Consider the following 25,665-nt stretch of genomic DNA (forward strand, 5'->3'; position numbering starts at 1 on the left):
TTCATTTTTACCCACCTAACAGAGGCCTGCATGTTTTGTGCCAAAATAGTCTTGGAGCTGTATCCGATTACCTTGATGTTAAAACGATTTAACCAGGAAGTTTTGAAAAACTTGTTAAATTTGTAACATCAGCCCGTTGGGCCATTTCCCCGGGCGCGGACATACTGGATTAGCCAGATACATGGATGTATTAGGAGACGAAAACGCAGGTGGCGTTGCGTGCCCTAGGATTCCACACGACAGCATATTGTGTCACACATCAAACGGATGGAAGGTAAGCAGGTAAATATATTTTTAAATAAACAAGCATACAGGATACAAGCGGCCGAAATGAGTTTCCTTCGCAGGGTGGCTGGGCGCTCCCTTAGAGATAGGGTGAGAAGCACAGTCACTCGGGAGGAGTTCGGAGTAGAGCCGCTGCTCCTCCACATCGAGAGGAACCAGCTGAGGTGGCTCGGGCATCTTTTTCGGATGCCTCCTGGACGCCTCCCTGGGGAGGTGTTCCAGGCATGTCCCCCCGGGAGGAGGCCCCGGGGAAGACCCAGGACATGCTGGAGGGACTATGTCTCTTGGCTGGCCTGGGAACACCTCGGTGTTCTTCCCGAGGAGCTGACCGAGGTGTCTGGGGAAAGGGAAGTTTGGGCTTCCATGCTTAGACTGCTGCCTCCGCGACCCGGTCCCGGATAAAGCGGAAGAAGACGAGACGGGACAGGCAATAAACTAAGCCACTACTTTTATTTTTATTCCTTTGCTAATCCTGCATTGCCATAATTTTTGTGAAGAAATGCAAACAAATTGACCAAGTCACGCTAGACCATAATATTATACTAATAGTCTAGCTGTCACAGCAACCGAAGGACTCTCAGGCACGCTCTGAACTGACTCGCGCGCACTGTGAATGACGCACACCTGTACAGGATTAAGGTGCAGTCAGCATGCCTATACGGTATAAGAACTCAGAATGCAGGCAGACTTTGCGAAGTATTGACGATTTGACAATATTTGAAGTAATGTGACGCATTACCAAGCCTGATTTTCTGATTCCTGTTCCTTGTTTTTGACCCTGCTTCTGTCTACGATATTCTGTTTGTGCCTCGCTTGGCCTTTTGCCCATTTTACTGTTCACGATCTGCGCCTGCAGATTTGGATCGTTTGCACTTTATTATAAAGAAAAGATCTTCTGCACTTACATCTGTCTCCTTCGCTCCGCTGACGCTAGTACATCATGCACTTGTACACCTCCGTTGTGCTTGCAGAAAATGACCTCGCGCACAGTGGAGTTGTGGCGGCTTCCCTGACACAAAATAGTCCCGTCTATTTTCATCACTTTAGTGGTTCCATCATTAAGAACTTCAGCTGGGGTTAGGGCTCTAGTTAGAGACCCAGCCTCATTGCATGATGCTGCCACCATCATGCTTCACAAGGCAAGTGGTCTCGTTTTTGTACGAAACGTATCTCTTTTTAGAATTGTGCCCAAACATTTCTGCCTTGGTCTTGTCAAGCCACAGTACATTTTGCTACATGGTTTGGGGTGACCTTTAGATGGGCTTGGATTCATTTTCATGAGAAAAGGCAGTAAAGGAATTGCTTCAGAAGAAGTTTTGATTGAGTTTTATTGATTTGCTGTTTCGCATCAAGGGTCAAAATAGATCAGACATGATTTTATCTTTTTTTTTTTTTTTTTAGTCCACTGTAGGCATTACTGTCATTCAGTACCAGTCAAAAGTTTACACATCCCGACTCATTCATAGGCTTTTCTGCATTTTGACTCTTTTCTTCATTGTAGAACAAATCTGAAGACATCAGTAGTATGAAATAACATCGGGAACGTCTATAGAATCATGTAAACAAAGCGTTCAATAAAAAGTTTCATATTTAGATACTTCAGCGTAGCCAGTGTTTACCTTGATGACGCTTTACACACTATTGGTATTATCTTGTTTTGGTTTGGTTTGGTTTATTTATGGATCTAGGAAGACAAAGGGTATCCAAGGGATTACATGTAAAAGCGTAAAACACTTATTTCCAACATGGTCCCTGGTGGATCTTAACTAGCTTCACGAGGTCGTCACCTGGAACGCTTCTCAGTTAAGAGGTATGACTCATCAGAAGTTAATTAGTGCAACTTCTTAATGCATTTGAGATCAAATAGTAAATAATAATAATACAGTAAATGGCCCTGTTCCACAACTGGAGTAATCCATGTTATGTCAAGAACCGCTCAACTAAGTAAAGAGAAACAACATCCATCATTACTTCAAGACATGGAGTCACTTTTAATTCATAACAAAATATAGAAAAAAAAAACACGGAATTGGAAGGTGTGTCCAAACTGCTGACTGATACTGTATGAATGCAGCATAACCAGAGATGTCATCTGCAGTATGTAATGATGTTATGTGGTATGACTGGATTAAAATGTGAGACTCTGAAGTGAGTTTTCATAGCTTTACCTACTTATTTTTTCAGCTCAAACTGATTCATGTAAATAAATAACTATTTTAGAATAGAACCGTAGTTGTTTTGATGAAAAAATATTGAGAGCTTAGTGGTCGGAATGAGATTTTGATAAAACGGAAGTCAGAAACGCGAGTGTCAGTTTCAGTTCAGTTAATGTGAATTGTTTATTGGCTGTGGATCACAGTTTTTTCGAGGTTCTCCTTGAAAGCTGTGAATATTATCATTCATATTCTTTCATATAAACACTAGTAGGCCCTACTTTTGAGAAATACAAAGGCCTACAGAGCACAAAGAGGGGATTAGAAACAATCTTTTTTATTCCTTTTTTTATTCTGATAGAGAATGGTAGATGTGAGACATTCAGTGCTTATTTATGCAGATTTTATAATTAACATTGATTTTTCCTTTGTGGTGTATAAATGAGTTAAGATCAGCTTTATATTGCACAAATAAAGCCATTTAGTGAAACTTTGAAGAAGAGAGTGTACTGATTTAACGGTTTTGCCTAATTTGCATATTTGATGCTAATTAAATACAAATTTACATAATTTTTAGTGGGTGGCATGGTGGTGTAGTGGTTAGCGCTGTCGCCTCACAGCAAGAAGGTCTGGGTTCGAGCCCCGTGGCTGGCGAGGGCCTTTCTGTGCGGAGTTTGCATGTTCTCCCCGTGTCCGCGTGGGTTTCCTCCGGGTGCTCCGGTTTCCCCCACAGTCCAAAGACATGCAGGTTAGGTTAACTGGTGACTCTAAATTGACCGTAGGTGTGAATGTGAGTGTGAATGGTTGTCTGTGTCTATGTGTCAGCCCTGTGATAACCTGGCGACTTGTCCAGGGTGTACCCCGCCTTTCGCCCGTAGTCAGCTGGGATAGGCCCCAGCTTGCCTGCGACCCTGTAGAACAGGATAAAGCGGCTAGAGATGATGAGATGAGAATTTGTTTTTACTAATTTTTCAAACTTTTTGTATTCAGTATCCAACCATCCATGTTCCTGCCAATTTCCATGTAAATATCTTGAAAAATACAAAGGTTATGAAGAAAAAACATTTGATCTTATTGGTTAATGAGGCCCATTTTGGACCATGTGATCCTCAGACAGAATATTACGGCCGTTTTCTAAAAATTTAAGCCCCCCCCATCTTTGATTTGTAATATCTCAAGAACGGATAAACACGGTTTAATTCTGGAATTCAGTCAGGGCCGTTTCAAGCGATTTGGATTGAATTTGAAGTTTCACCCGAGATGCCTAATAATAGCCAACATTTAAACAGCAATAAAACACAAACACGATAGTCCAACAAAAGTATTTTATTAAAAGTTATCAGCCTGAACAAACTCTCTGCAAACTGTGCGAACTGCTGAATATATCCACTATAACAATCAAGTTAACAATACCAAGGCTAGTTTTTATTAAATAAAGACCTTCACTAAGGGGCCCAAACACATTTCAACATAACGGTGCCCTGTATGAAGAAATGGTCGACCAGTGTTGGGAGAAAGAACTCAACGTTGTGTTGAGTGGCTTGAACAGTGACTTTAACCCTACTGAACACCTTTGGGATGAGTGTCTGTGCTCCAGGCCTCCACACCAACCATCAGCGTCTGTCCTCACTCGTTTGCCGAATACCACGAAATCCTGACAGCCGTGCTCCAAAATCTAGTGGAAAGCCTTCCCAGAAAAGTGGAGGTTATTATAACTGTAAAGGAGAGAACTAAATCCGGAACGGGATGTTCCCAGGCCACTGTACACACATGCAAAACTGTTTTTTGTCTCTGTTGTTCAGGATGTGAAGATCTTCCGGGCGTTGATTCTGGGAGAGTTGGAGAGAGGGCAGAGCCAGTACCAGGCACTGTGCTTCATCACACGCCTCAACCACAATGAGATCATCTCCAGCGAGTCCATGGCCAGACTCCGGCAGGTCAGTGTCTCAAACAGTCAGGGGTTTAAATGGACTGACTGTGATATTACAGTAAACTGGGAGAAGCTGTGTGGAGATAAATCAGCATGAATAAAGATCCACCCACCCGGCAGCACTGCTTCCTTGTACACGTTCATAAAATGGCTATTTACTTGAAATGAGTGATGTTTCACAAACAATTGTGTTGCGTAATTTCTTTTTTTCTTCTACAGAATTAGAATTACCAAGTACAACAAAATTAAAAGCTAACCTTAAAGTGCAAGACCACATGGGTACGGCAGCCGAGAGAGGCCTTTCATGTAATCTTTTTTTTTATTCACCTTGTTATCCCGAGATAACGACATAATTAATTCAGGATCTCGAGAAAACAACACAACTAATTCGAGATCTCGAGAAAACAAAACCGTTATTTCATGATCTCAGCTGGATCACTGTATCTCCGTCGGTAGAGACGAAGCCGGGCCAGTCTTCTGCGGAGGTGCCGCGGACTAATTTTGAAATGATCCCTTATTAAAAGACTTAATGCAATCTCTCCCTGTGTCAACCCCGATCAAAATATTGCCTTATTAGGTGATCGATTATTCCAGACATTCTAATGACCAAAGTTGCGTCTATACAGAATGAGAAATAGCCCCAAAGTCAGCATAGCACAAGTCTCTTGGCGCACCTGAATGAACCATTTCTCAGCTGTTTACTCGAGATCACGGAATAATTGTTTTGTTTTCTCGAGATCTCGGAATAACGGTTTTGTTTTCTTGAGATCTCGAATTAGTTGTGTTTGTTTTCTCGAGATCCTGAATTAATTATGTCGTTATCTCGGGATAACAAGCTGAATTAAAAAAAAAAAAAAGATTATATGAAGGGCCTCTCGCGGCTTCCGTACATATGAATAGAACAGACAAAAAAAAAAAAACACCCACCCAAGACCACATAAAATGGAACAGTACCCACAACGTACATAAAAAGCTGCAAGTAAAATTTTCACCCCACCAAAATCTGCATATAGCAATCAGAGCAGCACGTGCATTTAGGTACCGGTCAGCTCCAGAAATGTTGGCACCCTACATAAAAATAATCAAATGTGAAGGGAAAAGGCCCAATGTTCTGTTTTGTGCTTAAACGTATGAGAGGATGTAGTTTTATTTTTACATGGTACTTTTTTCAAACAAAAGTTTGGTTAAGCAGTGCAATGTTTTTTGCAAAAAGTTTGCGTCAAAATTATTGGCACCCGCTGGAATGCAAGTCGGTGCTCCCCCCCCCCCCCCCCCTTTTTACAGTCAAATCATGAACTCTACAAATGGAGGCACTAGAAAAGCCCTAGAGGTAGAAATGTTGGCACATCTTTAAAAAAAAAAAAGACGCAAGTGCATTGCACAAGAACTTTGTCCCGTGAGCTTCATATCTGATCGCATGCTTGCACCCACATGAAAATACAAACCTTCTTCTTGTACAACTTTGTTGATGTCTCTCGCAGGACACCTGTCCTAAATAGTGCACTGCCGAATGGTTACAGGTGTGACAATTCCGTTTTTTCGCAGTTCGATTCGAATCACGATTTTGACCATTCGATTTGAATGATTCACGTTTTTTGTCCTCTATTTTATAACTGATGCAAATCCTTGCCAATATTCTGTTAACTACACTACCGTTCAAAAGTTTGGGGTCACTTTGAAATGTCCTTATTTTTGAAAGAAAAGCACTGTTCTTTCCAATGAAGATCACTTTAAACTAATCAGAAATCCACTCTATACATTGCTAATGTGGTAAATGACTATTCTAGCTGCAAATGTCTGGTTTTTGGTGCAATATCTCCATAGGTGTATAGAGGCCCATTTCCAGCAACTCTCACTCCAGTGTTCTAATGGTACAATGTGTTTGCTCATTGCCTCAGAAGGCTAATGGATGATTAGAAAACCCTTGTACAATCATGTTAGCACAGCTGAAAACAGTTGAGCTCTTTAGAGAAGCTATAAAACTGACCTTCCTTTGAGCAGATTGAGTTTCTGGAGCATCACATTTGTGGGGTTGATTAAATGCTCAAAATGGCCAGAAAAATGTCTTGACTATATTTTCTATTCATTTTACAACTTATGGTGGGAAATAAAAGTGTGACTTTTCATGGAAAACACAAAATTGTCTGGGTGACCCCAAACTTTTGAACGGTAGTGTATCAGGCTAGAAATGTAGAGCAATTTAAAAAAAAAAAAAGGCGTGTTGCCTTTGTAGTCTTTATTCAGACTCCAGTCACTCCATTGACGCTGTCAATTTTGGCACATTTTAATTGTCAAATCGCAAAACACTAAGAAAAAAAAAAGCCATGAAAACTTCATGACTTTTTTTTTGTGTCAATCTTTTAAAACACAAAAATACAGTTACTTTTTTGTGTTAAAGTGAATCACACCTCTTGAGACACAACATTCATTGTCCAGAGAGGACAGAAGGCACTGAGGTTGTAAGAAATGCCACCAAACTGGGCTTTTAAAAGCTGGTGGCTTCAGGAATTCCGAGTCGTCCGCCATGTTATTCACAAAGCAGCGCGTGATCTGGCGAGATTGCTGTAGCAACAACAAACATGGCTGCGCCCACGTACAGCTCCGGATACCGAATCAGATTTTTAATATCAAAATGATGCCGTTTGTCAATTTTGTTATGCATCTATGGGGTGTTCACACGGCACATATTTGCATCGATGCTGCACCGATGTATTTTGTTGCGATATATCTTACACCGGTGTAAATTTTGTGGAGCGTTCACACGTCACAAACCTGCTTACTAGAGAGAAGCGTGTTAGCACCGGTGCAGCCCCACTTGCGTTCACACGGTAGTTTTTGCGACCGTGCTATACGATAGTAATAATGCGGAAATGAAATATGTGCATGCGTGAAAATGTACTTCCTTTTCCCGGTTGTCATGGCATCACCAAGCGCCGGGAAAACAACGTGGATGAAGACACCAGTGTTGCCAGATACTGCTGACGTTTTCCAGCCCAAAATATGTTCAAATCCACCAAAATGCACTTAAAACCGCCCAATCTGGCAACACTGGAAGACACGCAGTTCTGTTGGTGTTGATATTCGCCATTTTGGAAGCGCAAAATACCAGGATGCAAATTATGCAATGCCCGTATGTAATCAACTCTCCTCACGCGTATAGCGAGTCTACCCCTGTAGCGTTCAGACGCCCCATTTTATATCGGTGCTGCCCTGCAAACTAGCATTTACTCCGGAGTAAATTTCTTAAACCACCTCCCGAGCAGGGTTAGATTTGCACCGGTTTAAGCAGCTTTCAGGGGCGACACCGCTATAACTTTGTACCGTGTGAACGCTCTACCGGGGCAGCCCCGGTGCTACACCGGAGTAAAAGTTGCCGTGTGAACACCCCTTTAGGTTATCGAGATGAAATCAGGTATTGTTAGTGAAGTGTCAGTGAATCGTGATGCATTAAATTTTAATCGATTTTTGAATTGCAGATTGAAATGGATCGATAGATCAGGGATTGATTAATCGTCACACCTCTGCTAATCGTATCTGTATTAATTATCTCCGCCAACTTTTTTTTTTGATGAGATTTTCGCATTCATTTGTTTTTTATTCCCAGTGTAACTGCACTCAAAAAGCAGTGAAAGTCGTGGTTTTGATGACGTTTTTGAGGAAAGGTGAGCCACGGACCAAGGAACAAATTGATTTTAGATTTTGATGCAAAACTGACCGTGTGTGGATCCAGGATTTTTTGGGATTGTTCCCAATGTACAACCCCAATTCCAAAAAAGTTGGGACAAAGTACAAATTGTAAATAAAAGCAGAATGCAATAATTTACAAATCTCAAAAACTGATATTGTATTCACAATAGAACATAGACAACATATCAAATGTCGAAAGTGAGACATTTTGAAATTTCATGCCAAATATTGGCTCATTTGAAATTTCATGACGGCAACACATCTCAAAAAAGTTGGGACGGGGCAATAAGAGGCTGGAAAAGTTAAAGGTGCAAAAAAGGAACAGCTGGAGGACCAAATTGCAACTCATTAGGTCAATTGGCAATAGGTCATTAACATGACTGGGTATAAAAAGAGCATCTTGGAGTGGCAGCGGCTCTCAGAAGTAAAGATGGGAAGAGGATCACCAATCCCCCTAATTCTGCGCTGACAAATAGTGGAGCAATATCAGAAAGGAGTTCGACAGTGTAAAATTGCAAAGAGTTTGAACATATCATCTACAGTGCATAATATCAAAAGATTCAGAGAATCTGGAAGAATCTCTGTGCGTAAGGGTCAAGGCCGGAAAACCATACTGGGTGCCCGTGATCTTCGGGCCCTTAGACGGCACTGCATCACATACAGGCATGCTTCTGTATTGGGAATCACAAAATGGGCTCAGGAATATTTCCAGAGAACATTATCTGTGAACACAATTCACCGTGCCATCCGCCGTTGCCAGCTAAAACTCTATAGTTCAAAGAAGAAGCCGTATCTAAACATGATCCAGAAGCGCAGACGTCTTCTCTGGGCCAAGGCTCATTTAAAATGGACTGTGGCAAAGTGGAAAACTGTTCTGTGGTCAGACGAATCAAAATTTGAAGTTCTTTATGGAAATCAGGGACGCCGTGTCATTCGGACTAAAGAGGAGAAGGACGACCCAAGTTGTTATCAGCGCTCAGTTCAGAAGCCTGCATCTCTGATGGTATGGGGTTGCATTAGTGCGTGTGGCATGGGCAGCTTACACATCTGGAAAGACACCATCAATGCTGAAAGGTATATCCAGGTTCTAGAGCAACATACGCTCCCATCCAGACGACGTCTCTTTCAGGGAAGACCTTGCATTTTCCAACATGACAATGCCAAACCACATACTGCATCAATTACAGCATCATGGCTGCGTAGAAGAAGGGTCCGGGTACTGAACTGGCCAGCCTGCAGTCCAGATCTTTCACCCATAGAAAACATTTGGCGCATCATAAAACGGAAGATACGACAAAAAAGACCTAAGACAGTTGAGCAACTAGAATCCTACATTAGACAAGAATGGGTTAACATTCCTATCCCTAAACTTGAGCAACTTGTCTCCTCAGTCCCCAGACGTTTACAGACTGTTGTAAAGAGAAAAGGGGATGTCTCACAGTGGGAAACATGGCCTTGTCCCAACTTTTTTGAGATGTGTTGTTGTCATGAAATTTAAAATCACCTAATTTTTCTCTTTAAATGATACATTTTCTCAGTTTAAACATTTGATATGTCATCTATGTTCTATTCTGAATAAAATATGGAATTTTGAAACTTCCACATCATTGCATTCCATTTTTATTTACAATTTGTACTTTGTCCCAACTTTTTTGGAATCGGGGTTGTAACTCAAAAATCAGTGAAATGGATTTTGATGAAATTTGGTTTCCAGCTTGAGTATTATCCCAGGTTCAAGGGATTTTGATGTTGATTTAATATGTGGCTTGGCAGAGGTGTGCTCTACCGAGTGCCCTTCTAGTATTTATTTGGAGCACGTGCAAGATTTTAGAGAGATATGTTTGGCTTTTTCTACCATCAATCAAAACGGTAATTGAGGGAAATCTATTTATTTTTGTAAGAAATTCATTTATCCATCAAGTCACGTTCCAAAGACTCTGTGCCAAGAAGCGTTGAAGCTGTTCTGGTGGTTCATGGTGGTCCAACACCTGACGAAGACACTGTATGATGTTTTGTTTTTTGGAAAGAAAACGCCACGATATTTCAAATGTTTTTCACTTGTGCTGCCCAGTTATTATTTTGATACATGCGGCACATTCAGACTACGTTTATTTATTTTATTGCAGCTGGAACAATGAGACAGGATTTGTTAGTTTTGGGTGTCTCCTTGTATTTATCATCTCCAGCAGCAACCTTTTTAATCGGGGGGGGGGGATAATGGTATATGAATGGAATAGTGAACTCGTGGAATCAGTTTTTCAATAGTGAGCTTAGGACTTTTTAAAACTGTTTGTATTCATCTTAACAGTGTCGGACACAATGCAGACCTTTATGCGAGTAATGACAGTGAAGGTACAGTAGATCAGAGGTTCTCCAGAACGAGCAAGCTGAGAGAGGTGTGAATGTGCATGACGAAGCATATAGGTTCATGTAAAAACCTGGAGGTCTTTGGCTTTTCTGAAATTGAATGGGCATAAAATGTATTTAAAGTGTACTCTGGAAATATTTAACAAAAATACTACTTGCAGCAGTGCTTGGAAGCTTGTGAACCCTTTAGAACTTTCTGTATAACTGTGACAGATTTTCACACGCGTACTAAAAGTGAAAAAAGCTGCATCTCTGTCTGGTTTGTGGACTACAAAGCCTCAGACTGGAAGATCATGTGAGGAGTGGTGAGGACGGCAGAAAAGATCAGGACGTCTCCGCCTTCCATCTAAGACGTTGCAGTCACACGCTATCCGACCAGGGCTCAGAACATTTACAAAAGACCACACCCATCCGCATCACGGACTGTTCTTCCTACGGCCCTCTGGCCAGAGGTTCCGCGGTATCCGGAGCAGAACAGCCAGGTTCTGTAACAGCTTCCTCCCCCAAGCCATCAAACTCCTGAACTCTAAATAATCCCCTACCATACAGTATATATCTGGGCAAGAACCTCACTATCTGGAATATGTGCAATATCCTACATGCTGCTGTAAATCCTTTATTGTGGAATATATTTAATATATGGAGCATAGTTAGTATATTTTATCCTATAGAGTATTTTTTTTTTTAATTTAAAGTATCTAATTGATCATTTTTGGTTACTGGGTTATGCGCAATTGTTATATGCGGCAGTTATGTTGACGTAAGCCAGTAGAACGTATTTCCATTCAAATGTGCATTCTGAATGTACAGGTGAATGACCAAATCAAGTTTTCCATCCATCCTTCCATTCATATCTTTCCATCCATATACCCATCCTTTCATTCATATACCGTCATCCATCCTTATATCCTTCCATCCATATGTCCATCCTTTCATTCATATGTCCTTATATCAATCCATCCTCCCATCCATATACCCATCATCCAGCCGTATATCTTTCCATCCATATACCTGTCCTTTCATTCACATCTCCTTATATCCTTCCACCCATATACCATCATCCATCCTTGTATCCTTCTATCCATATGTCCATCCTTTCATTCATATATCCTTATCAATCCATCCTTCCATCTTTCATCCATATATCCTTCCATCCATATACCCATCATATATCCTTCCATCCATATACCCATCATCCATCCATATATCCTTCCATCCATATATCCATCCTTTCATTCACATATCCTTATATCAATCCATCCTTCCATCCATATACCCATCATCCAGCCATATATCCTTCCATCCATATGTCCATCCTTTCATTCATATATCCTTATCAATCCATCCTTCCATCTTCCATGCATATATCCTTCCATCCATATACCCATCATATATCCTTCCATCCATATACCTGTCCTTTCATTCACATATCCTTATATCCTTCCACCCATATACCATCATCCATCCTTGTATCCTTCTATCCATATGTCCATCCTTTCATTCATATATCCTTATCAATCCATCCTTCCATCTTTCATCCATATACCCATCATCCATCCATATATCCTTCCATCCATATACCCATCATCCATCCATATAACCTTCCATCCATATACCCATCATCCATCCATATATCCATCCTTTCATTCACATATCCTTATCAATCCATCCTTCCATCCATATACCCATCATCCAGCCATATATCCTTCCATCCATATATCCATCCTTTCATTCACATATCCTTATATCAATCCATCCTTCCATCCATATACCCATCATCCAGCCATATATCCTTCCATCCATATATCCTTCCATCCATATATCCATCCTTTCATTCACATATCCTTATATCAATCCATCCTTCCATCCATATACCCATCATCCAGCCATATATCCTTCCATGCATATATCCTTCCATCCATATACCCATCATATATCCTTCCATCCATATACCTGTCCTTTCATTCACATATCCTTATATCCTTCCACCCATATACCATCATCCATCCTTGTATCCTTCTATCCATATGTCCATCCTTTCATTCATATATCCTTATCAATGCATCCTTCCATCTTTCATCCATATACCCATCATCCATCCATATATCCTTCCATCCATATACCCATCATCCATCCATATAACCTTCCATCCATATACCCATCATCCATCCATATATCCATCCTTTCATTCACATATCCTTATATCAATCCATCCTTCCATCCATATACCCATCATCCAGCCATATATCCTTCCATCCATATATCCATCCTTTCATTCACATATCCTTATCAATCCATCCTTCCATCCATATACCCATCATCCAGCCATATATACTTCCATCCATATATCCTTCCATCCATATATCCATCCTTTCATTCACATATCCTTATATCAATCCATCCTTCCATCTATATACCCATCATCCAGCCATATATCCTTCCATCCATATGTCCATCCTTTCATTCATATATCCTTATCAATCCATCCTTCCATCTTCCATCCATATATCCTTCCATCCATATACCATCATCCATCCATATATCCTTCCATCAATATGTCCATCCTTTCATTCATATATCCTTATCAATCCATCCTTCCATCTTCCATCCATATATCCTTCCATCCATATACCATCATCCATCCATATATCCTTCCATCCATATACCCATCATCCATCCATATATCCATCCTTTCATTCACATATCCTTATATCAATCCATCCTTCCATCCATATACCCATCATCCAGCCATATATCCTTCTATCCATATGTCCATCCTTTCATTCATATATCCTTATCAATCCATCCTTCCATCTTTCATCCATATATCCTTTCATCCATATACCCATCATCCATCCATATATCCTTCCATCCATATATCCATCCTTTCATTCACATATCCTTATATCAATCCATCCTTCCATCCATATACCCATCATCCATCCATATATCCTTCCATCCATATATCCATCCTTTCATTCACATATCCTTATATCAATCCATCCTTCCATCCATATACCCATCATTCAGCCATATATCCTTCCATCCATATGTCCATCCTTTCATTCATATATCCTTATCAATCCATCCTTCCATCCATATACCATCATCCATCCATATATCCTTTCATCCATATACCCATCATCCATCCATATATCCATCCTTTCATTCACATATCCTTATATCAATCCATCCTTCCATCCATATACTCATCATCCAGTCATATATCCTTCTATCCATATGTCCATCCTTTCATTCATATATCCTTATCAATCCATCCTTCCATCTTTCATCCATATATCCTTCCATCATATACCCATCATCCATCCATATATCCTTCCATCCATATATCCTTCCATCCATATATCCTTCCATCCATATATCCATCCTTTCATTCACATATCCTTATATCAATCCATCCTTCCATCCATATACCCATCATCCATCCATATATCCTTCCATCCATATATCCATCCTTTCATTCACATATCCTTATATCAATCCATCCTTCCGTCCATATACCCATCATCCAGCCATATATCCTTCCATCCATATGTCCATCCTTTCATTCATATATCCTTATCAATCCATCCTTCCATCTTCCATCCATATATCCTTTCATCCATATACCCATCATCCATCCATATATCCTTCCATCCATATATCCATCCTTTCATTCACATATCCTTATATCAATCCATCCTTCCATCCATATACCCATCATCCATCCATATATCCTTCCATCCATATATCCATCCTTTCATTCACATATCCTTATATCAATCCATCCTTCCGTCCATATACCCATCATCCAGCCATATATCCTTCCATCCATATGTCCATCCTTTCATTCATATATCCTTATCAATCCATCCTTCCATCTTCCATCCATATATCCTTCCATCCATATACCCATCCATCCATCCATCCATCCATCCATCTGTATATCCTTCCATCTATCCATCCATGCATTTTTATTTATGTGTGAGAAAGAGAGAGAGAGAACTGAATCTCAAGAGAAACTGGGTCATGCAGCGGGACAACATCCCTAAGCACACAAGTTGTTCAAGCAAAGAATGGATAAAGAAGAATAAAGACCAAATCCAAGTTCTGACCTTAATCCAATAAAAATGTTGGACCTGAAGCGAGCAGTTCATGTGATTTTAAACTCCCCAACATCCCGGAGTTGAAGCTGATCTGTACAGAGGAATGGGCTAAAATTCACCAAACTCATGTGCAGGACTGCTCAACAGTTACCAAAACCTTGCAGTTATTGCTGCACAAGGTGTTCACGCCAGATACTAAACGCAAAGGTTCACATACTTTTTGCCACTCACTGATGTGTAATATTGAATAATTTTCCTCAATAAATCAGTGACCAAGTATAATACGTTGTCGAATTTGTTTAATTGGGTTCTTTTTAATCTACTTGTGTGAAAATCTGTTTGTTTTAAGTCACACTTATGCAGAAACTTAGAAAAATTCAAAAGGGTTCACCAACTTTTAAGCACCACTGTATGCATGATGTTAAATATTTTTAGAAACAGTCCTACAGACCTGCTGTAATTATGCCAGAGGCCCCTGGTTGAGACGGTTGTGTAGGCTGCATGTAGGTGTGTGGAACTTGATCCAAGGTGGCTGTTAGATGAAGACCTGTAATGATGGGTTTTAGGGTCATGGCTTAAAATGTGTAACCGAAATGAAGGATGTGTGTTGGTTTGAGCATGCGGACATGTTTAGTAACTGAATTAAACTTGGGCTGTGTGCAGAAAAACCCCCACACGGTGAGGATGGCGGAGGAGAAGAGGCCGACGGAGACGCTCAGCATGAACGTGGCGGTGAACGTGACGTTGGCATGGCAGCTGAGTGCCCTCATCTACAACATGTGCAGTGTGGCGCGTGACGGCGTGTACACGCGTGAGGCAGACATGCGCCACTGGCTGGACACGGGCAAGTGCTTCTAATTACAGCCTGCCAAAAACACACACTTTAATTGCGTCCCAGACTGCTGCCATTTTCCTCTTCGAGACTGTCCCAGTCATTTTCGTTCTTTAGTGTCAGCATAACTGTAAATAGCAAATGCACAAATATACATGTACAGTATAATGGCATACTTTTATTTCCAGTTCACACGGTTTCTAAACTACTAGTGTTTGAAAGCAGGGCTTTTTTGAGAATTCATTCGAACAGGAAACGGCAGCTGAGAAAATGGAGAATGTATTGTTTTGACCTTTGCTTCCACAGTACAGATAGCACGACTAATGCTGTTTCCACCCCTCCCCCATCACACAGTGATCTTAATGTGAATTTTGCAATTAAATTTGGATTATTTGAATCCATACTGGTTAAAGAGCAGTTCACAGTTCAACTTTCATTACATAAGATTTTGTTGAATCTGGATATTTAAATAACACTGGCCTGCATTGAGTGGTCTCATCTCATCATCATCTCTAGCCGCTTTATCCTGTTCTACAGGGTCGCAGGCAAGCTGGAGCCTATCCCAGCTGACTACGGGCGAAAGGCGGGGTACACCCTGGACAAGTCGCCAGGTCATCACAGGGCTGACACATAGACACAGACAACCATTCACACTCACATTCACACCTACGGTCAATTTAGAGTCACCAGTTAACCTAACCTGCATGTCTTTGGACTGTGGGGGAAACCGGAGCACCCGGAGGAAACCCACGCGGACACGGGGAGAACATGCAAACTCCACACAGAAAGGCCCTCGCCGGACACGGGGCTCGAACCCGGACCTTCTTGCTGTGAGGCGACAGCGCTAACCACTACATCACCGTGCCACCCGCCAGCCAATATTATTATAATTTTTATTATACATACACACACTCTTCATATTAGCATTCTCAAAGTCCAACACTAGATTACCTGCAACTCGGTGCTGTTAGTGCAGCAGTCCAGTTACCTTCCAGCCGGTGTAGCGTCATCGAAGGCCAATGCTAGTGCGGTCAAGCCAAATATCATTATTTTCCCTGTGTAACTAACTTAGTTACTTTTAAAATCAACATCGACAGCTACACACAATGGCGCGACCTGGCAGCCAAAATTCTCTCAACGTCTTCCATTTTTAACGAAGCAAACTTGGTGGCCATGTTTGTTTACAAATTGTCACTGTCGCTCGCTAGCGTGGAAGTTTTACATCTCTGACGTGTGATGTCATGCTATCTTGACAGTGTGCAATATTGCACGCTCATTCTCCATTGGGTAGAGTGGTGTAATACATGGAGGATAAGCAATATGATAACAATATTGCATGCCATCAATAAACCCACTAGAAGACACAGACAACCATTCACACTCACATTCACACCTACGGTCAATTTAGAGTCACCAGTTAACCTAACCTGCATGTCTTTGGACTGTGGGGGAAACCGGAGCACCCGGAGGAAACCCACGCGGACACGGGGAGAACATGCAAACTCCGCACAGAAAGGCCCTCGCCGGCCACGGGGCTCGAACCCGGACCTTCTTGCTGTGAAGCGACAGCGCTAACCACTACACCACCGTGCCGCCCCGCGTTAAGTGGTCTATCAGATATATTCCATTCAGCTAGCATGATCTTGAACGAGTCGAAGACGAGTAGCCAAATGGAATATATCTGATAGACCACGAAAAAAGCCAGCCAGTGTTATTATCATAATAATACATACGCATTCCTTTCAGGGTTCAACGTCTTTCTTTCTTTCAAAAGTCTCTCAAAATCTTCCGTATTCAGCAAAGCAAACCTGGCAGCCATGTTTGTTTCCAAATTGTCACGGTCTCTCACTAGCACGGCAGTTTTACGTCCCAGACCTGTGACGTCATGTTGTCTTGACAACCATGCAATATCGTAAACCATATTCAACACCACTGTTGTAGTCGAGTCACTAAACCTCGAGTCCGAGTCCAGTCTCGAGTCTCCAACATTCAAGTCCACGAGTGATCAAAGTCTCGAGTCTCCAACTTTTTGCAGACTGCAGAGGGCTGGGGTAAAGTTATTTTCTCTGATGAAGCTGCCTTTGGACTGTTTGGGACATCTGGAAAAATGACTCTCCAGAGAAGAAAAGGTAATACCATGAGTCCTGCGTCATGCCAACAGTAAAGCATCCTGAGATTATTCATGTGTGGGGTCGCTTCTCATCCAAGGGACTGGGCTCACCCTCAATTTTGCCTCAGAAGAATGCCATGAATAAAGAACGGTATCAAAACATCCTCCAAGAGCAACTTCTCCCAACGATCCAGGAGCAATTTGGGGCCATTATTAAAAAATGTTCTGTTTCCGGTCCACCGGCCGGGTGAGTGCCGTTTGTGCGGTTGAAATTTTTTTTTTAACACCGTTTTTTCGACATTTTTTTCGGGTTCGTAAATCTAAAATCGAACTTGACATTTCCGCATTCCCAGGGCTTTCCATTAAGGCTCATACTAGCCAGCCATGACACATAAGTAGCCAGCCGGGGGGAGTAAACACAAAATAAACTCCTGTGCACGCAGTTCCCAGGATTAACTGTATTTTCCACAGACCATTTATTTATTCACTTTACTCAAATACAAAGTAAAATGGCAGTAAATCTTCTTTCTTTTCTTGCGTATTGCATCATGAGGCGTTCCTGGCTTGTAAATCTCTTATTTTCGGTGCATGACACATTCACGCAGCTGAGCATGCTATGAATTAACAACGACAACGGTCTGCAGTGGGGCGACACAATTACACACTCGGCGAACATTTCTCCATTTGTGTATGAAAATACACTCCAACCACTCAGTTTGGGTTCATTTACAACCAACGGTGTCTTTTGATGCCAGCACGGAATTGAACGAGAGAAGACTGGTTTACCGGAGACAAAATAAGCGTCATCTCTGCTTCTGTTCCCTCCGCCGAGTGCGCGCACACACGCCGCATGTCGGGGCCGCGGATGAGTTACTCTCCCTTACTCTGCGCATGCGCCGTGCGGCACAAAAAAATGGCAGCCACCATGAAGGAAGGAGATCCGGAGTTTTCAAACATTTGCTTAAGTGTGAAATCGCAAAATGGTATTCTAGCGAACAACAAAATAGTAAAGATTCAGAAAAACAAATCATTCAGTGATCATTTTAATAGTGTAATTTCATCCGAACTCGGCCTAACGCTCGATTTAGAACTACAAAAAGTCCGTGTGTCGGACATTTTAAGTACCTTTGTAAAAGTTTTGCAAATGTTGCAGTCAGCATTTAAAATGCTAACTTAAAGTTTTTGTACAAGTTTCAGTTGATTAAACTGTCATATTTTATTAAATGTGTCTGCTTTTGTAATAAAGTACTGAAAGAAAAAGCAAACACAGCATTGTGATTTCTTATCCATCCATATATATATATATATATATATATATATATATATATATATATATATATATATATAAAATCCCTCCCTCCCGACTGAAATTTTTTTTGCTCACCCGGTGGACAGGAAACGGATTTTTTTTAAGGATGGCCCGGGGATGAACGATGCTTTTTCCAGCATGATGGAGCACCATGTTGTCACAAGGCAAAAGTGATAACTGAGTGGCTCAGGGAATAAAACATTGAAATTTTGGGTCCATGGCCAGGAAACTCCCCAGATCTCCATCCCATCAAGAACCTGTGGTCAATCCTCAAAAAGCAGATGGACAGCCAAAAGCCCAAAAATCCAAAAATTGTGATAAACTCCTCCAAGCACTGATTGTGCATGAACGGGTTGCCATCAGTCAGGGTTTGGCCCAGAAGCTGATATCCAGCATGCTAGGGCCAATTGCAGGAGTCTTGAAAAAGAAGGGTCAGCACTGTAAATATTGACTTTTTTTTTTTTGCATAAACTTGATGTATTTGTTAATAAAAGCCTTTGAAACTTATGAAATACTCATAATTGTGCTTCAGTAGACCATAGAAACATCTGACAAAAAGATCTAAAACCACTGAAGTAACAAACCGTCAGTCTCTAAACTTTTGGCCACGACTGGACCAGTAGTTTTATTCAGATTTTCAACAATGGAGTGATAAAGTAAGACCGTACAAGTGCTCACACTTTCCTGGAGGCTTTGTAGACTCCATGCATGAAGAGGTATGCATGATCCTCCATATTTAAGGATATTTTAGTTTGTTAAATGCACTCGGATGAATCAAAAAAAGGAGGCTGCTTTCTGCATGGACTTTATTTGTAATATAATGTGATGTCAGCCAAGGTGACGACATCGAAGAATGGACGGGAAGGTCACTTGTGCATTGTACAGCCCTGGCGTGTGATCAAGGAACGTGAAAGGAGATGGCGCTGCAGTTCTGAGTCCCCGACCCTCAAACCTGAGGATGGGAAAATGGATGGATGGATGGATGATGTCAGCCCTAATAAATTATACAATACTAAAGATGAAGGAATCAAATAACCGCTTTATCCTCGTCAGAGGCACTGTGGATCCGGAGCTTGTCCCAGGAACACTGGGCGCGAGGTGGGGATACACACGGAATAGGAGTCCAGTCCAGTAGCAGGGCACCGTTCACACACATTAACACACTCCTTCACGCTGAGGGATGCTTTAGCATGGTTCGTTCACCTGCAAGTATTTGTTGGGGGGTTGGAAGGAACCATGGGAACCTGCAGGAATCCCATGTGGACATGAATGGAGTCTGCGGAGATCCATACAGAGAGTAACCCAAGATCAGGATCAAAGCAGGCAACGCTGCACACTATGCACTGCAGTGGCGGCTGGTAGTCTTTCAAACAGGGGAGGCTGGTCGGTTACGATATTTCCAGATTTTAAAAGAAAAAAGAAAAAAACATCAATTTTGCCCATATTCTTGCCTCTGATCTGGCTGATTGTTGGCAGGGTCACAAACTGTGAAATAACAGGTTCTTTTGGCCCATTAGCCTACTGTCCAATATACATGATGGTGGTGTTGGGGGGGGGGGGGGGGGTATATTTTAACATTTTATATTTTAAAATTGTGGCATGTTGTTTAAAAATTGATCATTATTGAAATCAGCTCTTTGTCAGGAACCTCAGCAGTAACAGCAGAGTGTTCTGGAATAGGCACAAGCACTGACCTTGGGGAGCCAAACATAGAGCTGGGTGCCACACATTTCATTCAATGACACTTTCCCTATATTTTACTTATTTTGACTGAGAAATGTTTTATTGACAATTTTGATAACCCTTCACTTTTAATCCAGGTCTGTAGTGTGAAATGTTCTCGGCTGTGTTTTTGTTTAAAAATGTTTTCCAAATTGTAGCTGTGTTTAATTCATATCCAGAGAAATATATATTCCAATATAATATACTCAGCATAAACATTTTAAATAGATTCTATATTTTTGGTCCATCCATGACATATTACTAAAGTAGCCTATTTACTGTTGTTGATGTGGGTCGCTTGCTGTTAGCCAATTCACTTTCTCGTACCAGGAGAGCTGAAAGGAACGAGTATTATTCCCTACCTTTTTCACCGAGTCAATTTGAGGCGTTGGTCTACCCTGCTCTTTAATTTTAATTTTTCCCTCGAAAGGAAGACTGGCAAATGGCTTCGCCAAAATTAAATCAGCAATGCTTGGCATCCGTGCACAGCTTTCTTGCTAGCTGACTAGCCCCCTCAAGTTCAAGTTCAGTCACTCAAATAAACGACATTTCTGGAACTAAGATAGCAAACTTGACAACACTATATTTACACTTTATTTACAATGAAAATATATACAAACTAAAAAAGCTGGTAGAAACCGTATGTAATGAATGAAATCGAAATGTAAGCTGATCTCTTACAATACACCACAGCACTTGCGAATCCGCATGGGACTGAACTGAGATTCACCGCTGCCTGTCTATAGTTGAAACGAGCTGTCAATCAAAGAAAATATCCGGCCGCTTTCACCAATCACCAGTCTCCTCGCGGAAACTGCCATGTCCCTCCCACTGTGAGGCTGGGACTCTGTAGGCGGGCGTTTTCGCAGTATTTGTCCAATAATCGTCTTGCATTTTGAGATTGAAAAGTGCATAGCTCCCAAATGCCATTGAAGTGCACTGAGGCTGGGCTGCATCTCGCTGTCACGAGGGGGAAAAACTCACGCACACATCAGGCGAACTGGGGAAAGTTATAACGGAATGATTTCGCATTGTAGTTGGGTTGAGCACATATATTTCTATGATTCTGGATCTGAAATAGCAATGTTATAAGGTCGGCTATAACACAAGCCTAGCGCAATTCATCCTACACGATGTTCGTCATTTTTAGAGGAGGCTGAGCCTCCCTCGTTGTCTTAGAGCAATCGCCCGTGATGCACTGTAATATTGCATTTGGATCTTAATAACGTTAATTAAATGTCTGGATTTTAAAAACTGCCCATATGAGAAGTTGAGTGGAATCTTGTAATGGCTAAAACATCAGCACTTGGTTTGAAGATGTGATGGTAAAGGCAGCGAAGACTAAATAAATAACACCGCAACACCTGTCCACACTAGCAACTATACCGGTACTGTAGCGGTATAACTGTATCAGAACCGCTTCATCTGTCCACACTACAGCGAAGCGCTACAGTACCGATACTGTACCGGTACGAAACCCATACATTTGTGGGTTTCGTACCGGTACAGTATCGGTACTGTAGCGCTTCGCTGTAGTGTGGACAGATGAAGCGGTTCTGTATCGATACAAATATAATGCGCATACAAAAACGAAACGACCATGGAGCTACATGGAGCAAAGAAAGGGGGGAGGAGGGAGGGGGAAAGAGGGAGGAAGAAAGGGGGAAAAGGGAGGGGAAGAGAAGGGAAGAGGGAGAAAGTGAGGGGGGAGAAAGGGAGATTCGTTTTCTTTGTTTCTTTCTCAACTGCCTCGCGCGTTTTATACGATTCGACTGAATAAATGACCACCAGAAATACAGACTGTACATTGACAACAAAAAGCACACACACGTTGTTTCATCCGCCATATTCTCGGAAGGAAGTTACTCGGTAACCACGGAAACATTTCGCGCACGCGCATTTCAACTACCGTGAAAGAAAACCGCAAACATTTCTCGCTAGTGTGGACAGATGCACTAAACTTTAGTGCATCTGTCCACACTAGCGAGAAATGTTTGCGCAAAGTTTAGTGCATCTGTCCACACTAGCGAGAAATGTTTGCGGTTTTCTTTCACGGTAGTTGAAATGCGCGTGCGCGAAATGTTTCCGTGGTTACCGAGTAACTTCCTTCCGAGAATATGGCGGATGAAACAACGTGTGTGTGCTTTTTGTTGTCAATGTACAGTCTGTATTTCTGGTGGTCATTTATTCAGTCGAATCGAAACTCTATCTATCACCTCTAAAACTTTTAGAGGTGCGGGCCGCCCCCCTTTTTGTGATTCCCGCCCCCGTTTAATTTCTGCCGCCCCTTTACAAAAGGAAGCATGATATTGCCTATAAAACCGTGAGGATATAACCTGACTGTCAGTGTTACTGTAGCTCTTGAAGTGTTTCCGCGGATTGGTGGATCGGACTCGAGCCTGGCATGAACCGCTCCGACGCGCTATAATGACACCAATCTATCACCAGCCAATCAGGAGACTTAATCAAACGCATCCTCCGCCTGCCAATCAGGAGACTTAATCAAACGCATCCCCCGCCCACCAATCTATCACCAGCCAATCAGGAGACTTAATCAAACGCATCCCCCGCCCACTTGTGTCCGCGTCTGAGACGTTGAATTTTCTCAGAAGGAGGGAAGAAGTTGACTGAGGTAAGACTGTGTGATAAATTAACGAGCGAATAAGAGAGGAATTTCAGCATATAGGGCTTAAGTTTGTTACCGTTAAATAAGCATTGCTTGTACAGTAACGTTATGTCGTTACAACGCTGACCCACTTTTAACGTGCCGAGTACCGACTGTAGCCGCTAACATGCTAATTAGCTTGCTGTCAAGTTTTCCCTTTGTCGAGCTTTAAGCGTAAGGTCATGGATGTTACTACTGCTTGTTCCTGCCGTAATATGATACATGATATGAACCTAACTATAAGGCACTCACTGACCGTGTTCAGTCACAGCCATCACATTGACTTGAGTTGCGTGATGAACTGTAACCTCTGTAGCATGACAGCAGTCATTGGTAGTAGCATCACTGCAAGTTCATATTTGTCTTTATTGTGTATGTATGGTTAAAGAAAATCAGTTCATGCTGAATTGAAGTTGTCATTTTGTCACTTAAGTTACAATTTGTAATATATCATCACTGTTGTGTTGTAATTTCAGTTGACAATTTCCATTTTATGTTGCTGTGAAATTAATTAATTTAGTGTTACAAGACAGTGCAACTGATGTTAACAGTTCAGCGTTCTCATTACAGTATTATTAGTTGATATTAATAACAATCGGAGTCATTGGTGGTTCATTCATTCTGCTCACTACAGATATAGGCCTATATATTTTTTGTGTATAGTTAATTTCCACTGTATGTTGTACTGAAATTAAGTCATTTAGTCAGCTCTCACAAGAAATTAAAAAGTTGGACCAGGGTCTTAAATCTTATTCAGTTAAAATTAGGCCAAATAAAAAGCCTCAACTTGAAACAGTCTAGTCTGGATTTCTTTTTCTGTCAACGCTTCAAGGGGTAGATCTTGCTTGCCATCTAGGCAGAGGTTAGGGATCTCGGGCATAAAAAGGTTGCTGCACTAAACTGTACCGGTATACTTTGTATCGATAGTTATACCACTACCGTACCGGTGTATATGTGAACACAGCATAAATTAAGCATAACCACAAGTTGGCTGCCCCCCTGAAATGACACATGACCGGTTTTATTTCCAAAAATTTTTTAAATCCATAACATGTGAACGGTCTTTCCAGAAGTATTTTTGCATAAACGTTCGACAGCAAGTGCCCTTAGGTTTCGATGATGAGCAAGTCTGGTCTTTTCTCCATACGGCGAAATGTGTCCGTAATTGATTCATAGTAATTTCACATCATCTACAGAATTGCGCTAAAACAACGCTCTTGTTTCTCGCAGGTATGGACGGCACCCTGTTCGAGACCCTTCCGCGGGCTGCGGAGGTTCCTGGGCTGCAGAGCTGCCGCTCGGTGAAGGATCTTTGGCAGTCTTGCTCCTGCAGCTACAGCGTGAGGCTCGAGTGGTACCCGTGTCTGCTCAAGTTCTGCCGCAACAAGGACTCCTCAGGCCACAGCGCGCCATACAAATGCGGCATCAAGAGCTGCAGCAAAGGCTACAACTTTACGTATTACACGCCTCATAAACAGCTCTGTCTGTGGGAGGAGGAGACTTAGCAACGTATGATCGGCTTCTTTCGTTTGAGCCCTGAGCCATACGAGTTTGACTATGTCGCACGTGCTGTCAGGCATGGACGATCTCACAGAGTCGAGCACCCGGGGCTCAAGATAAGACGAGGAACGGCTTCCTTGCAGCAGGCCACAGCGATGATTGATTTGCTTGATTGATTGATTGATTGATTGATTGATTGATTTAAAAATATATATATATATTTTCACGATGATTAGTGCAGGTGGGATGAGTGTCTACAGAACCGGCAGATGTGCAACTGTGAATCAGTCGATAGTCTAACAAGCTATAATCTGTTGATTTACCTTCCAAATGTTCATTCAGGTTTGCAAGCTATTTTCTCATCACCACGTGTTCTAATTTATTGTTTGCTGTTGGAAATGATCGAAAAAGTCTAATGCACATGTTCAGGAAGATGAGAAACGTGTTTCTCACAGGGGGTTTTTTGGTGTATTTTGTTGCCCTGAAGTATCATAATCAGTTTAAGGGTGTTTATGGAGGACTGGGATGAGATTTCCTGTGATATTTCAGCAGTATGAAATGCTGACTGTCTTGTCAGGCTGTAACAGTTTGTTTCACTGTGATTTAAGGTTAGCATCGAGGAAAAATCCACCCGAAACAAGTTGCCTATTAAGCTTCATCATTAACACGCAACCATGTGAATTTCTAGTTTTGGTTTCCCAAAAGCCTCTTAAAGGAGAACTGAAGTCATTTTTAAACTTGCTTTATTTCTTAAGTGGTGTTCAGTAACGTTTTCGGTTTTAGTAACCTTATATCGTGACTCGTTTCGGCAACTAATTGTAATTAAATATTATACTTATCGGCCTGGGGCAGCACGGTGGTGTAGTGGTTAGTGCTGTCGCCTCACAGTAAGAAGGTCCGGGTTCAAGCCCCGTGGCCGGCGAGGGCCTTTCTGTGCGGAGTTTGCATGTTCTCCCCGTGTCCGCGTGGGTTTCCTCCGGGTGCTCCGGTTTCCCCCAC

The 25,665-nt window shown here is 41.8% G+C and overlaps 1 protein-coding gene across 1 annotated transcript in view; it reads left to right on the forward strand.

The window, feature by feature from the left end:
- Positions 1 to 25,665, forward strand: part of oafa (OAF homolog a (Drosophila)) — a 90,022-nt gene extending 64,357 nt beyond the window's left edge. The window contains exons 2-4 of the mRNA XM_060943846.1: positions 4,241 to 4,375; positions 15,192 to 15,372; positions 24,397 to 25,665. Of these exons, the coding sequence (XP_060799829.1) occupies positions 4,241 to 4,375; positions 15,192 to 15,372; positions 24,397 to 24,671 (591 nt within the window). The 3' untranslated portion in view covers positions 24,672 to 25,665. The remainder of the gene's footprint in view (positions 1 to 4,240; positions 4,376 to 15,191; positions 15,373 to 24,396) is intronic.

The sequence above is a fragment of the Neoarius graeffei genome, chromosome 17, assembly GCF_027579695.1.
Source record: "Neoarius graeffei isolate fNeoGra1 chromosome 17, fNeoGra1.pri, whole genome shotgun sequence".
In the NCBI taxonomy this organism is placed as follows: domain Eukaryota; kingdom Metazoa; phylum Chordata; class Actinopteri; order Siluriformes; family Ariidae; genus Neoarius; species Neoarius graeffei.